At 38.3% G+C, this 14,343-nt stretch overlaps 2 protein-coding genes across 3 annotated transcripts in view; one reads left to right on the top strand and one right to left on the bottom strand.

Annotated features, from left to right (window-relative positions):
* The window catches only part of LOC134663594 (fibronectin type-III domain-containing protein 3a), a 99,163-nt gene that overhangs the window by 41,598 nt on the left and 43,222 nt on the right, over positions 1 to 14,343 (bottom strand). The gene's annotated exons all lie outside the window — the stretch shown is intronic.
* On the top strand, positions 5,753 to 7,837 carry LOC134664127 (uncharacterized). 2 transcript variants are annotated; one of them, XM_063520716.1, is made up of 3 exons: positions 5,753 to 6,765; positions 6,848 to 6,975; positions 7,451 to 7,837. In XM_063520716.1, the coding sequence occupies exons 1-3, from the start codon at positions 6,277 to 6,279 to the stop codon at positions 7,749 to 7,751; spliced, it is 918 nt and encodes a 305-aa protein (XP_063376786.1). In that variant the 5' UTR covers positions 5,753 to 6,276; the 3' UTR covers positions 7,752 to 7,837. The 2 variants fall into 2 exon arrangements, with proteins under 2 accessions (XP_063376786.1, XP_063376787.1); XM_063520717.1 differs by having other exon boundaries at positions 6,848 to 7,837.

Here is a 14,343-nt window from a genome sequence, read left to right as displayed (position 1 = left end):
AAAAATTCAAAATGGCGGCGGACACGGGCAAAGTAAAATTTTCAAGTAGGTTAAGCGAGCCCGAAGGGCGAGCTTCATGCCGGGAGGCCGAAGGCCGATCCCGGTGGAAGGCCGAATGCCCCACGGTGAAGCGTCGAGCCTTGCGCGCGTAGCGAGCGCTGCGTAGGGCCGAAGGGAGAAGTTGGAGCTTAAACACGACCCAACATTTTTCCTATTGGGAGTCGCTTCTTGGGCGTCGGGGTGAAGGCTTCGGGCCTTCGGCCCTCCACCGGGGTCGGCCTTCGGCCTCCCGGCCTGAAGCTCGCCCTTCAGGCTCGCTTAACCTACTTGGAAATTTGTCTTTGCCCGTGTCCGCCGCCATTTTGGATTTTTCCAAAAATATTTTTTTGACATTGTAATCTTGGGCCTTCAGGCTCGCCGCATGCCAATTCTCAGCGCGCTCGGACCAACTTGAAAAAATAAAAAAAAAGTCGGCCATTTTGATTTTTTTTAATGTACTTTGTTTTGTCTCGGGGCCCTCTATGATATTTGGTCGAGCACCCCCCACCTATCACGCATCGTTTAAAAGTTTCCATACAAACAAACAACAAGAATATTGACCATGTTCGAATCCCGGTTATGTATAATAGATTTAAAAAAAAATTGAATGCCATTGTTATTAAATCTAAAATCAGAGCCATGGTTCCTAAGAACAGATTTCGCTATCTCTTATAGTTTCTGACTTCTCCATACTGACCCATTTAGATTGATCACCCTGTATATAAATGCAAGTGTCCTGACTGACTGACTGACTGATTCATCAACGCAGAGCCGAAACTACAAGAGCCAGAAAGTTGAAATTTGCACACCAGATTGCATTTATAAAGTATACAAGAGATAAGAAGCGATTTTGAGAAATTCAACCCCTAAGGGGGTTAAAAAGGGGATGAAAGTTTGTATGGGGTTAAAGTTTGCTTTTAAGCTAGGAATTTGAAACTTCGTAAAAAGATATATTATTAAAATACAAGAAAACTTATTTCAGCGTTTTTGAAAATTCATCCCCTAAGGTGGTGAAAAAGGGGTTGAAAGTTTGTATGGATATCAAAAAAATTTTCAAATGGTGGACTTGAATCTTTGTATTTAGGGATATTATTAGAAGACAGGAAAAGTAATTTCAGCGTTTTGTAAAATTCATCCCCTAACAGGGTTAAAAAGGGGTTGAAAATTTTAATCCATTACAAATGCTTTGAAACTTCGTAGAAAGGCATAATAGCCAGTTACAAAAAAAAGTGATTGCAACGTTTTTGGAAATTCAACCCCTAAGGGGGTTAAAAAGGGGATGAAAGTTCGTCTTCGGGTGCAAATTTTATTTTAAGCTAGGAACTTGAAACTTTGTAAAGAAGTATCAAATTCAAATACAAGAAAACTAATTTCAGCGTTTTAGAAAATTCATCCCCCAAGGTGGTGAAAAAGGGGTTAAAAGTTTGTATGGATATCAAAAAATTTTTCGAGCGTGGGACTTAAATCTTTGTATTTAGGGATATTATTAGAAGACAATAAAAGTAATTTCAGCGTTTTGTAAAATTCATCCCCTAACAGGGTTAAAAAGGGGATGAAAGTTTGTATGGGGTTAAAGTTTTCTTTTGAGCTACGAATTTGAAAACTTCGTTAAAAGATATATTGTTAAAATACAAGAAAACTAATTCCAGCGTTTTTGAAAATTCAACCCCTAAGGCGGTGAAAAAGGGGTTGACAGTTTGTATGGATATCAAACATTTTTTCGAGTGGTGGACTTGAATCTTTGTATTTAGGGATATTATTAGAAGACAGGAAAAGTAATTTCAGAGTTTTGTAAAATTCATCCCCTAACAGGGTTAAAAAGGGGTTGAAAGTTTGAATCCATTAAAAATGGTTTTGAAACTTCTTAGAAAGGCATAATAGCCGATTACAAAAAAAGCGATTGCAACGTTTTTGGAATTTCAACCCCTAAGGGGGTTAAAAAGGGGATGGAAGTTCGTCTGCGGGTGCATATTTTATTTTAAGCAAGGAACTTTAAACTTTGTAAAATCGTTTTAAATTAAAATACAAGAAAACTCATTTCAGCGTTTTTGAAAATTCATCCCCTAACGTGGTGAAAAAGGGGTTGAAAGTTTGTATGGATATCAAACATTTTTTCGAGTGGTGGACTTGAATCTTTGTATTTAGGGATATTATTAGAAGACAGGAAAAGTTATTTCAGAGTTTTGTAAAATTCATCCCCTAACAGGGTTAAAAAGGGGTTGAAAGTTTGAATCCATTACAAATGGTTTTGTAACTTCTTAGAAAGGCATAATAGCCGATTACAAAAAAAGCGATTGCAACGTTTTTGGAATTTCAACCCCTAAGGGGGTTAAAAAGGGGATGGAAGTTCGTCTGCGGGTGCATATTTTATTTGAAGCTAGGAACTTGAAACTTTGTAAAAAGGTATTATATTAAAATACAAGAAAACTAATTTCAGCGTTATTGAAAATTCATCCCTATGGTGGTGAAAACGGGGTTGAAAGTTTGTATGGATATTATGCATTTTTTCGAGCGCGGGATTTGAATCTTTGTATTTGGGGATATTATTAGAAGACAATAAAAATGATTTCAGTGATTTGTAAAATTCATCCCCTAACAGGGTTAAAATGGGGTTCAAAGTTTGAATCCATTACAAACGCTTTGAAACTTCTTAGAAAGTCATAATAGTCGATTACAAAAAAAAGTAATTGCAACGTTTTTGGAAATTCAATCCCTAAGGGGGCTAAAAAGGGGATGAAAATTCGTCTTGGGGTGTAAATTTAATTTTAAGCTAGGAACTTTAACTTTTTGGAAAAAAAGGTAATAAATTTAATCCTGGATGATGTGATTTTATTTGAATTAGCAATATTGGACACAATACATAATACATCTTAAATAATTACGAAAGTAACTATCCGTCAAAACCCGTTCCTTATCGCTTCCGGTGCAAAAGTGCCCATAACACTCACGGCATTACCCCGCTGGATGGCTATGGACAGCCTCTGCACCAGAAACGATTCGGAGCGGGGATCCTCTCCCTTTTGCCTGAGTCGACGGCCTATGTCACGCACAAATTGTTTCGCGTCAGCACCCCAGCAGCCCGCCGTTTCCACCGCAAAAGGGACGAAAATATAACCCGAGCCCAAGGGAACATACTTTTGGCGCTTCACCGCCGCCTGAGACTCGGCCGCCGCTCCGGCCGCGCGTGCCGTGCGACTGATATGAGAGGCGGCGAAGGTGCTGACGCACGTAGCGTCCCAGACCAGGCACCGCCCTCTCTCCCACGGCACTAAGGTTAGGCCATCAGGCCGCTTGCCGTCCGTGCGACTTAGACCCGGAGGCTCAAGCACGGATGGAACACCCGCTGATCTGAGCGCCCTCTGGACAATATCGTTCAAGGCATGGTGACGCGGATGCCTCCCGACGCATCGACGGCAACTCAATGCATGATGGCCGTCAGCCCCCACGGTAATAAATTAATAAACATGAAAACTAATTCAAGCATTGAAAATCATCCCCCAAGGTGGTGAGAAAGGGGTTGAAAGTTTGTATGGAGATCAGATATTTTGTGAGTGCGGAATGCAGAACTTGAATCTTTGTATAAGGGCATAGGTACCTATTATGAGAATACAAGAAAAGTAATTTCAGCAACCAACATCAAAATCCACTTGACTTAAAACTTCATACAACTTGCTAAAAAAGAAAAGTACTTAATTTCAACATTGCTTGGATATGAAAATTATAGGTACTAAAGATGTAAAATGTTGAAGATAAGATTCCACGCGGACGAAGTCGCGGGCAACAGCTAGTATATTATATTATTTGTTCCTTGACTATCGTAGAAAACTTGTAGCGCACACTTTTATTCTTTTGGTAGGTTATTTTATCAGGGTACCTACTAAGAATCGACTCAAATATGGGAAAACATAAGTTACCTATTATTTTTTCATTTTTTAGGAACTCGACTGTTGGTATGATAAAAAATATTTATGACTTTTGGGAAGTCTTTATAATGGTAACATCATAAAATCTCTCAAATCTTAAAAAGATACATTCTTAAACTGTGTTTAGAACGGTCTACAAAAGGGCGATGTCGCCTTCCGCGCAAAAAATATAAATTAACGTAACCAGCAAAGCATGAAACCTTCGTAATGTCATAGCAGGAACCAAGACCGCTAGCTATGTTCCGAGCTTTGTTTCTAGTAATGAAATTACCGTTTATTCATAGCCATATATAAAATTACCAGGTAGGTATGTAAACCTGCCTATTATTAAGCATTTTTCCGCTAACGTATTTACTTGTAAAATTGACTTATTTATTAAAATACATATAATAGTTTACAGGTAACGGCTATAGTTCCGTGAATGTTATATATTAGGTACCGCAAAGTAAAACATACCTATTTACTTTATCATAAATCCGTATCTATTATACAGGGTGGAAAGGCACGACGATCCTTCCCGGAAGTATTAGGTCGTTTAAGTGATACTGAGCAGATTGGTAATGGTAAGAATCGTTAATTGATTAAAAAATACCAAATTTTCTACTTTTTAACTCTGGTGATAACCCTATAGCATGTGCACATGACGGCTAGGTTAAGGATCTCCGTCGGGAAAGCTCGGGACTTTACGCTTTTTTCCGATCGTTGACAGAATCGCAATGATGTATGAATGACGCATAAATGACAAATAAATCAAATGAATGCAAAAATATTATAAACAATTTTATTATTTCCTTACTTTTTGCCAATATTTAACACTATCTTGGTGATGCTCTTCGTCATTTTTCCTCCGCAGATTGTCACAAGCAGCAATTAGCCTTTAATGTCTCATTTCGTCCGCAGTTTCACATTTCGTTTGGTACACCATATCTTTTACACAGCTCCACAAATTTAAATAACCACGAGCATCTAACAACGGCATTTTTATTTGAAGAATATGAAATAAAGTAAATATGTATGGAGTGTAGAAGTAAAGGAGAGCTATCTTTTATGATAAGACGGTTGTAAAAGTGTCCAGCTGTCAGTATAAAGAATAGTTCGAAATCTCTCCGGTGGCGCTAGTAGGTAGCACCGGGAACTAACATGAATTTAGACCTTATTGACTGAGTGAAGTGCGCTGTCAGTTTTTTGAAATTTTATTAAAAATTTTCATAAAGTGATTTATTTAATTTAGGATTTCCTTGTGCAGTAAAACTAGCCGCCCCTGTCTCAGCACGCATCATATAGACTGCCACCTCTGTTATCTAGCCACCTCGGGCCTGGGCTTACCAGGCCTTAAGCCCCACATTCACACTCCTACCTTGTAGGCCGCCTCGTAGTCCGCCTCGTTGGGTAGGATTGTGTATGGGGGTTGCGGACTACGAGCCGTCCTACAAACGGCTAAACGGTAGGACGACTCGTAGTCCGCAACCCCCATACACAATCCTACCCAACGACGTGGACTACGAGGCGGCCTACAAGGTAGGAGTGTGAATGTGGGGCTTTAGGGCAAATCCACCGCTATAGGATATATTTTCTATAGTAAAAATGGGAAAAGTTTGCATCGTAAACAGTTGCCAAAGTGGGCGTAAGAGGAAAAAACAGAAAAATGTTACGAAATCCGTATCTTTTTTCCAACCAACGGTAAGTATGTAATTTTCACTACACCTTATAAAACAAAGTCCCCCGCCGCGACTGTCTGTTCGTGGGTTTGAATGTATCTTTGCGATAAACAAACTACAGGACATTTTCAGTTCGATTTTCATGTATCAATAGAGTGATTCTTGAGGAAGGTTTACGTATATAATTTGTTGACTATAGTTCGTTTTTTTTAGCATTAGAAAGAACTTGCAAGAAGGTAAGCGATTTTGACATGTCTTTTAATTGAAAAACGCTTTTTAAAATTCAAAAACTATTACTGATGAAAGCAGAAGAATATAAATGATCGTATTAGATTCATAATTGTTACATATTTGCCGTAACTTATTTTTAAAATGTGTTTTTCAATTAAAAGACACATCAAGATTGTTTACCTAATTTCTAATGCTAAAAAAAACGAACTATAGTGCGAAGCCGGTCGCTAGTTATTTAATAAAATATTATATTGTGATTTTTATATTTTTCTTATAAAATTCACAATTTCACTTCAACAATTCTTCATTTTTCTATTAATTCTCAGACTCCGGCACGGTTAGAAAGTTGGAAAAAGTCGTTAGGAATTGCATTAAAAGCAAATGATTATATTTGCCATCTTCATTTTAAAGAAGAAAATATAAATATGTACGAAAAGTTAACTATTAAAGGAGAGCTCAAATATATTCCTACACAAAGAAAAACGCTTAAGGAAGAAGCTGTGCCCACGATTGAGCATCAGTTTATTCCCATTCCCGAACATGAACTCCAAGCCAATACTATTCACATAGAGGAATCTTTCGAACCATACCCCAATCAACCTAAGGACGAGCAGCAACAACAAATCAATGCCGAGCAACAGGAATTATCAGAAGATCAAAATGATTCTAATAATTTAATGGATTATGAAATGATACAACAGGACTTTGCGGAACCATTGTTTAGTCAATATCAGGATACTAATGTAACAATTAATCCAATAGAGAATTTTAAAAGTAAGTTTCGGGCATTTTCGTTGTTGCCGCCTTTTTGGCTACATGCAGAAAATCCTAATGGGCTGGAATTTATGCGAATGGATCCAAAAACTCAGAAGATTAAACATCATATACGTTTAAACGATGATCTAACTGTCACTGTAAGTGTTTATTAATGTAACAATAAAATTCGGTTGGCATGATTTGAATTTGTAACGAAACATAATTGCTATTTAATTGCAGGTAATTTTTCCCAATAATGAACAATTGCCACTAAAGGAGAAAATTAATTCATATGACAACACCTACGATTACTTAAAATCGGTTGAAAGATGGCCTTTGTGCGTTGGTACTCAGATTGACGACAATAAGTAAGTTTTGGTAGATTGTTAACCAAGGGATGAACGCAGTGAGAGTATAGTCCGAGGCTAAAATGATGCCATTCACCCGAGTTAAACACTCTACTTTTCATTTCGAATACGAGGAACCTAGCCCCAAAGCTTGTACTATGGGTGTAGGCGATAATACAACTGTTTGCAGTCGTCTTATGAATATATATACCATAATGTAACAGTTGTATTTAAAATAAAAGGATAACTCGTAAGCCTAATAACTTTGATTTTATTTAACATTTTTGTCATTAAAAATATTGTATGTAACGGTACATTAAATAGGTCTTAATTCTTGAACCTATCCTATTAAAACTCGACTTTTATGTGTATTTTAAGAACCCTTATTATGTAGGTACCTGTAGATTAAAGCACTATTTATACATAAACAATGGTACAGGAGAATAATAAAAGATAAAAACGAATTTATCTAATATATAATTACATCAATTTTCAGATTTTGTAAAGGTGTGATTATTGGTGATGATACTTACGAAAGAAATCAACAGTACCCAAGATGTAAATCTTGTCGAATATTACGAAATCGTTTGCAGAACCGTAATTCCACTTCAACTCTATTACAAAAAATGGCAGAAGCTAAACGGCGCGCTTCAAATCTTGTACATAAATGCAAGCGTCTGAAGAGGACGGTAAGTCTTATGCCGGCTACATACGTAACGATAAATCGTTGCGATAAAACTGTGCAGTCCGACTGTGCAGATAAATCGAACCGTGTGTATGACAAATCGTTACGATAATCGACAATCGGACAATCGGACTGCACAGTTTTATCGCAACGATTTATCGTTACGTATGTAGCCGGCATTAAAGCCGTAACAGACTACCGCACCGCGCCACGACCTTAATGGTGCGGTTAAAATATCTCTTTCACGCTCCAAATTATAGCTACATCCTTAGCCCCCTCCAGACTATGCGCGTGAATCGCGGGCGAAGCCGCGAACGCGAGTGTGGAGTCGATTTCGCAGGTCTGCGTTCTGGACTCCACACTCGCGTTCGCGGCTTCGCCCGCGATTCACGCGCATAGTCTGGAGGGGGCTCTTAACGCACGTACGGCGACCACCTTACGACTATCGGTACGTGCGCCGCACCGCACTAAAGTCGCGGTATGGTGCGGTAGTCTGTTACGGCTTTTTATCAAAAACATATTAAATAAATAAATATTAGGGAACATCTAAAGGCCCCTGTACACAATGGGCCAGCGCCGGCCAGGCCAAGGGACGCTGCCATGCGGTAGAATGAGGTAGCAATATCACTTGCTCCCTCTAACGCATAAATGCGTCCCCCAGACTGGCCCACGCTGGCCCATTGTGTACTGGCCTTTACACAGGTCAACCTAGCCCCAAACTAAGCAAAAGTTGTACTATGGGTACTAGGCGACGCTATAATATACTGTATTTGTATAATTGAAGACGTAAAATAATACAAAAAGAAACTTGAGCAAGAAGTTTTCATACATATTTTTCGAAATCATTTCGAAGTCCCTTAAGGCGTATCCAGATTAGTAAATTTTTCGCCAATCTGATTCAATTGCCCGATCGAATCAGGATCGAAGTGCGGATGCAAATACCAATTTGGCTCGCCGAATTCAACCGCCGATAATGACCGATATTACCGATAAAATGAAGTGCAGATGCAAGAATACCAATTTGTGAGGCCAGTCTGGATACCATTTCTGGATTTTTTCAATGTAGAGGGCTCTAATATCACCATAAATCTAAAATTAGAGATTGACGCCAATTTCATTTCTGATAAAATCAACCGATTTGATCAGTCCCGTCTGGATACCACTTTACTTAGCTGTTGTTTTTTATTCGCACACCCGCTTATAGACCAACAAGAAATTGTAGAAATTAAAAAGTGGCAACATCGTAGTGTCGTCCCTTTCAAATCAATCTAAGAAAACGGGACGACACTACGATGTTGCCACATTTTAATTACTACAATATCTTGTCGGCTTATAACTTTATACATTGTACCTACTTGAGTAACGAATTTCATATCGACCGTTCATATAATTGCAGAATATCCAATTAAGAGAGAAAATTTCCTTGGCTAAGGCGCAGTGTGCAAAGAAATCTGATACCGTAGTACAAGCATCTATTTCAAAACTACCTGAAGAATTTCAAAATGCCGTGAGATCATGTTTTGAAGCCGCGAAAAAAAATAATACAAAAGGTCGTCGATATACGTTAGAATGGATTTATGAGTGCATGTTGATACGTATAAAAAGCAGGAATACGTATGAATTTATACGTAAAAGAAATATTTTACCCCTTCCTTCTGTACAAACTTTAAATAAGTATCTCAGCAAAATCAGCTGTTCTGCATATGGATTCCAATCCTCTACTTTCTTTAGTTTAAAAGAAAGATGTGAGGCGATGAAGAAGGAGGAGAAACGAGGAGTTATTTTAGTGGATGAAATGAAATTAAGTGAAGGCGTTTATTTTGATTCTCAAACCATGAAATTTAATGGTTTTGTTGACCTGGGGCAACACACTCCAGATAATTTAAAAAATACAACAGCGGACCATGCTTTGGTGTTCAAGTTTGTGCCTTTTCGAGGTAGATGGGTTCAAGCCTTAGGTTGCTTTTTATCGAAAAATTCATGCAAAAGCGAACCGCTACATAAACTAGTTTTAGAGTGTATTGTTTTAATGGAAAACAGCGGAATTTGTGTTGATGCTGTCGTGATGGACGGTGCACCTTGGAACCGAGGAGTATGGAAAATATTCGGTGTAAATGAAGACACTGTTAGCTGTGAACACCCTTGTGACTGCTCACGACGGTTATGGATGATTTCAGATTTTAATCATTTAGTGAAATGTTTTCGAACATCTACTTTGGATGATAAGCTACAAGAGTTCAAGGTTAATTAAGAGTAATGCATGAGTAATGATAATTTTAAAAATATACAAGGTGTAATTATTATATCTGACCAAACTCTGAGGGGTGAATATGTAGGTCATACTGAACAACTTTTACTATAGCCAACCCTGAAATCACGAAAAAGAAATCGCCTGTTTAATAGAAAACATTGACTGTACTGATTCACCGCAATATGTATGAGACAGCAGATTTTTTTTCACGATTTCGGGGCTGGTCCCATAGTATAAGTTGTTAAGTATGACCTATATTCACCCCTCAGAGTTTGGTCAGAGATAACAATTTCGCCTTGTATAAAATGATAATACGAAGTCAAACTAATGTAATATTCTTTTTTCAGACCCCTTACGGAACTGTGAAAAAAAGACATTGGGAAGCGGTATTAGAGGAAGAGAATTATCGTCAGCCTAACTTAAAAATCGCTTACAAGTTAACACCAGCGCATTTGAAACCGAAAGGTTTTCAAGTAATGAATGTTCCTCTTGCAACTGAAGTATGTACCTATAAATATAATCAATAATTTTCATTGATTGTCCGGATTTATTTCGTAGGACTTTCGGCTCATCAAAACTAATATTATTAATCTTATAAAAACAGGTGTTTGGTCACGAAATTTCGGTCGCCATGGCTCACTATCAACCCTATTGCGAGGAATTGAAGGATTCAACTGCAACACAAAAATTTATTGATCTTGTATTCAATTTGATACAAGCTATGTCTTCGCGTATACCAAGAGATGCTCTGTACGTGAATGAAAATTGCAGACGAAGAAAGGTAAGAAATAGTTGGCGATTAAAATTAAGGTCAATGCGGAGAAGACCGTCTATCAGCTAAGTCCGTCTACTCACTATAACATTTAAGGGAAGACCGTCATAAAGAAAGACCGGCCGGATGGTGCCTTAAACCAGAAGTAGCCAACCTTTTAATGTATTTTTGTTAGTAGATACCTCTTATAGTGAAGAATAATTTATGCCGATTATAATTAGAATTAATATAATTATGCGTTGCTGGTAGTGAATATTATGTGTTAATGTTAATATGCCGGAACCGCCGCCGCCTCGCAACCTGAATATATCCCTTGGCACCTATACAGCCTATACTGTAATTTTTAGTTTAATATAAAAATTAGGAACATTTAAAAATTTGTATGGAATATATTTTTTGCTCCTTACTAATATCTGTAAATGTCTACTACTGACTATACTTTTGTGTAGAGAAGCGGCCGTCCCCTTTCCTCTTAATATTTCATTGTATAGCTTTGAAGCTTGTTTACTTAATGAAGAAATACTTTTTTCAGGCAATCCAGGAATTTTTAGAATTCCTTGCAGACTGGGAAAAGCTCGAAAAAAAAATACCTGTGTCAAGGAGCACGTTAACTGGATTAAAAGTAACTTTACGGGCAACACTTGAAATTTTGGATATGCTGAATGTTGCATGTGATTACAAGTATTTGATGACAGCAACCCTATCTCAAGATCCGTTGGAGGTAATTAATAATTACTAATTATGTAATCCAATGAATATGAATCTGCTTGTATGGAATCTGCATCATGTATGCTGCCTTACTTTTGGAGAAAGTCCAGAAAGCCTTTTTAAAAATAAAAAATAAATTATAATTCATTAATTCAAGCTAATTGTACTCATATTTTTACATTATTTACATTTTGATTACACAACATTAATAACATTACATTTAAATATAATTTACTAAAATTAACAATAAAATTTAAAAATTTACAAATCACATTAAAGAATAATGATATACAATATATACACAAAAACACAACAATACATACAAAACTAACCTACACCTGTCCTTACATGCCTGTTGCAACAGTGCACAATATAAGGACAGTCAAGCCGATCTGCGATCATCGCCAGGACAGTGTTGGCGCTGGCCCGCACGCGCCGCACCAGCGCAGCTGCGCGCACGCGCATGATGGCGTGGAAACAGGCCGTGTGGGCCCCGCGAACATGCCCGAAGCGCTACAGTAGCGGGGCAGCCCCAACACCGCCCTGAATGCGTTATTGTACTGGACGCGGAGCGCGTTGTACGCTCTTTGCGTGTAGTCCGCCCACAGGCCACACGTGTACAGCGACGTGCAGTACGCTTTGAAAAGCGTTATCTTCACGTCACTACTACAACGAGCAAACCTGCGAGCCAATATGTTCGCCCTTACGCACAACGCCCTCCGCTCCCGCTCCATATCCACATCATCCTTGAGGTCCGCAGTAACAATATGCCCTAGGTACTTGAAACTCTGTACTCTGTCTAAGAGAGCTCCGTTAAGCATGACAGGTGGCACATATTTTTTTAGGATACAGTTCCTACCTAGTCCATATACTTAATGTACCCATCAATATATTTCTGCCTGGTGTTTTTGGGTTTAATTCTTTTGAAATGAGGCGTAACTTTGGGCTGTGGACGTTTTTTATCGCTTACCTTCTTTCTAATGCTAAAAAAACGAACATAGCCATATAAATATTAGTACTATTATAAATGCAAAAGTGTGTCTGTTACCTCTTCACGCTTAAACCGCTGAACCAATTTAGATAAAATTATGGAGATAGTTTGAGACCCGAGGTCCTATATTTTTTATTGAATAATAATTTTGACTTGTTTTCAGAGATTTTTCTCCGTCATGAGATATTCGTGTGGAGGAAACGATCACCCTGATCCCAAAATGTTTGCACAAGTTTACCGATTGGCGTCTTGTTTTTCCCTAATACGCCCTCCGAAAGGTTGTAACGTTTCCGGCAAAGATTTGCTGAAGAACTTACTAGGAGCAAAGGATATGGTAACTGGTTCAAACGAGGCTAAGCAAGCATGGCTGGAAAGCCTCGACCATATACTAGATAATGGTGAACCATTGATTGATGGTTATGAAGACCATGACTACAACGAGGCTGTCACCAGTGACGCGGTGCAGTCTTACATTGCTGGGTACATCGTCCGCAAATTGCGAAAAATCGTAAAATGCAATAATTGTTTGAAACTCATACAAATGAGTCCCAATGAGGGAAAAATGTTAATGAGAAACGACGTAATCGATAAAATGGATTTATACGGCGGGTTAATTTATGCTAGTGACGATCTATTCAATCTGACCAAAATGATAGAGAAATGTGTGTTAAGAGCAATAAGCAAAGCTTTAACCAATATGGAGACGATCAGTGAAATTACGCAAGAATTACAAAAAGAAACATTGATAAAAGTTGGATGTGCCGACCATTCCAAACAAGTATCAAAAAAAATTATCGATATGTACGTAGTTATGCGAGCCCACTTTCTGGCAAAATATGAAAATAAACGTTACGACGCAGCCAAAACCAAAACTAAAATGAACAGGAAAAATGCCAAGTTATTGTCTTAATTACTAGTAGTTCGCCCCGAACTAAGAACTCGTATTCGCTGAAAACTACCGCGCAGCGCGCACACTCAGGTTTTGATTTCCAACTCAATCTCACTAGTGATACCTACTAATACTTTATATACGAGATTACCGCCACGTGGGATGTTGACTCGACGATCATTGTTGCGATAGTCGTCTCGGTTTTTTTTCCGTCATGAGATATTCGTGTGGAGGAAACGATCACCCTGATCCCAAAATGTTTGCACAAGTTTACCGATTGGCGTCTCGTTTTTCCCTAATACGCCCGGTTGTAATGTTTCCGGCAAGGATTTGCTGAAGAACTTACTAGGAGCGAAGGATCTGGTAACCATTGATTCATGGTTATGAAGACCATGATTACAACGAGGCTGTAAACCAGTGACGCGGTTCAGTCTTACATTGCTGGGTACATCGTCCGCAAATTGCGAAAAATCGTAAAATGCAATAATTGTTTAAAACTCATACAAATGAGTCCTAATGAGGGAAAACTGTTAGTGAGAAACGACGTAATCGATAAAATGGATTTATACGGCGGGTTAATTTATGCCAGTGACGATCTATTCAATCTGACCAAAATGATAGAGAAATGTATGTTAAGAGTAATAAGCAAAGCTTTAACCAATATGGAGACGATCAGTGAAATTACGCAAGAATGACTAAAAGGAGCATTGATAAAAGTTGGATGTGTCGACCATTTCAAACATATATTAAAAAATGTTATCGATATGTACGTAGTTATGCGAGCCCACTTTCTGGCAAAATATAAAAATAAACGTTACGCCGCAGCCAAAACCAAAACTAAAATGAATAGGATAAATGCCAAGTTATTGTCTTAATTACTAATAGTTCGCCCCGAACTAAGAACTCGCATTCGCTGAAAACTACCGCGCAGCGCGCACACTCAGGTTTTGATATCCAACTCAATCTCACTAGTGATACTTAGGTAAGTAATACTTTATATACGAGATTACCGCCATGTGGGATGTTGACTCGACGATCATTGTTGCGATAGTCGTCTCAGCGGACGGTCTCATAGCGAAGAGTCTCAACCAAC

Source organism: Cydia fagiglandana, chromosome 4, assembly GCF_963556715.1.
Source record: "Cydia fagiglandana chromosome 4, ilCydFagi1.1, whole genome shotgun sequence".
Classification (NCBI taxonomy): Eukaryota; Metazoa; Arthropoda; class Insecta; order Lepidoptera; family Tortricidae; genus Cydia; species Cydia fagiglandana.
This window is presented reverse-complemented; position numbering and strand designations above follow the sequence as displayed.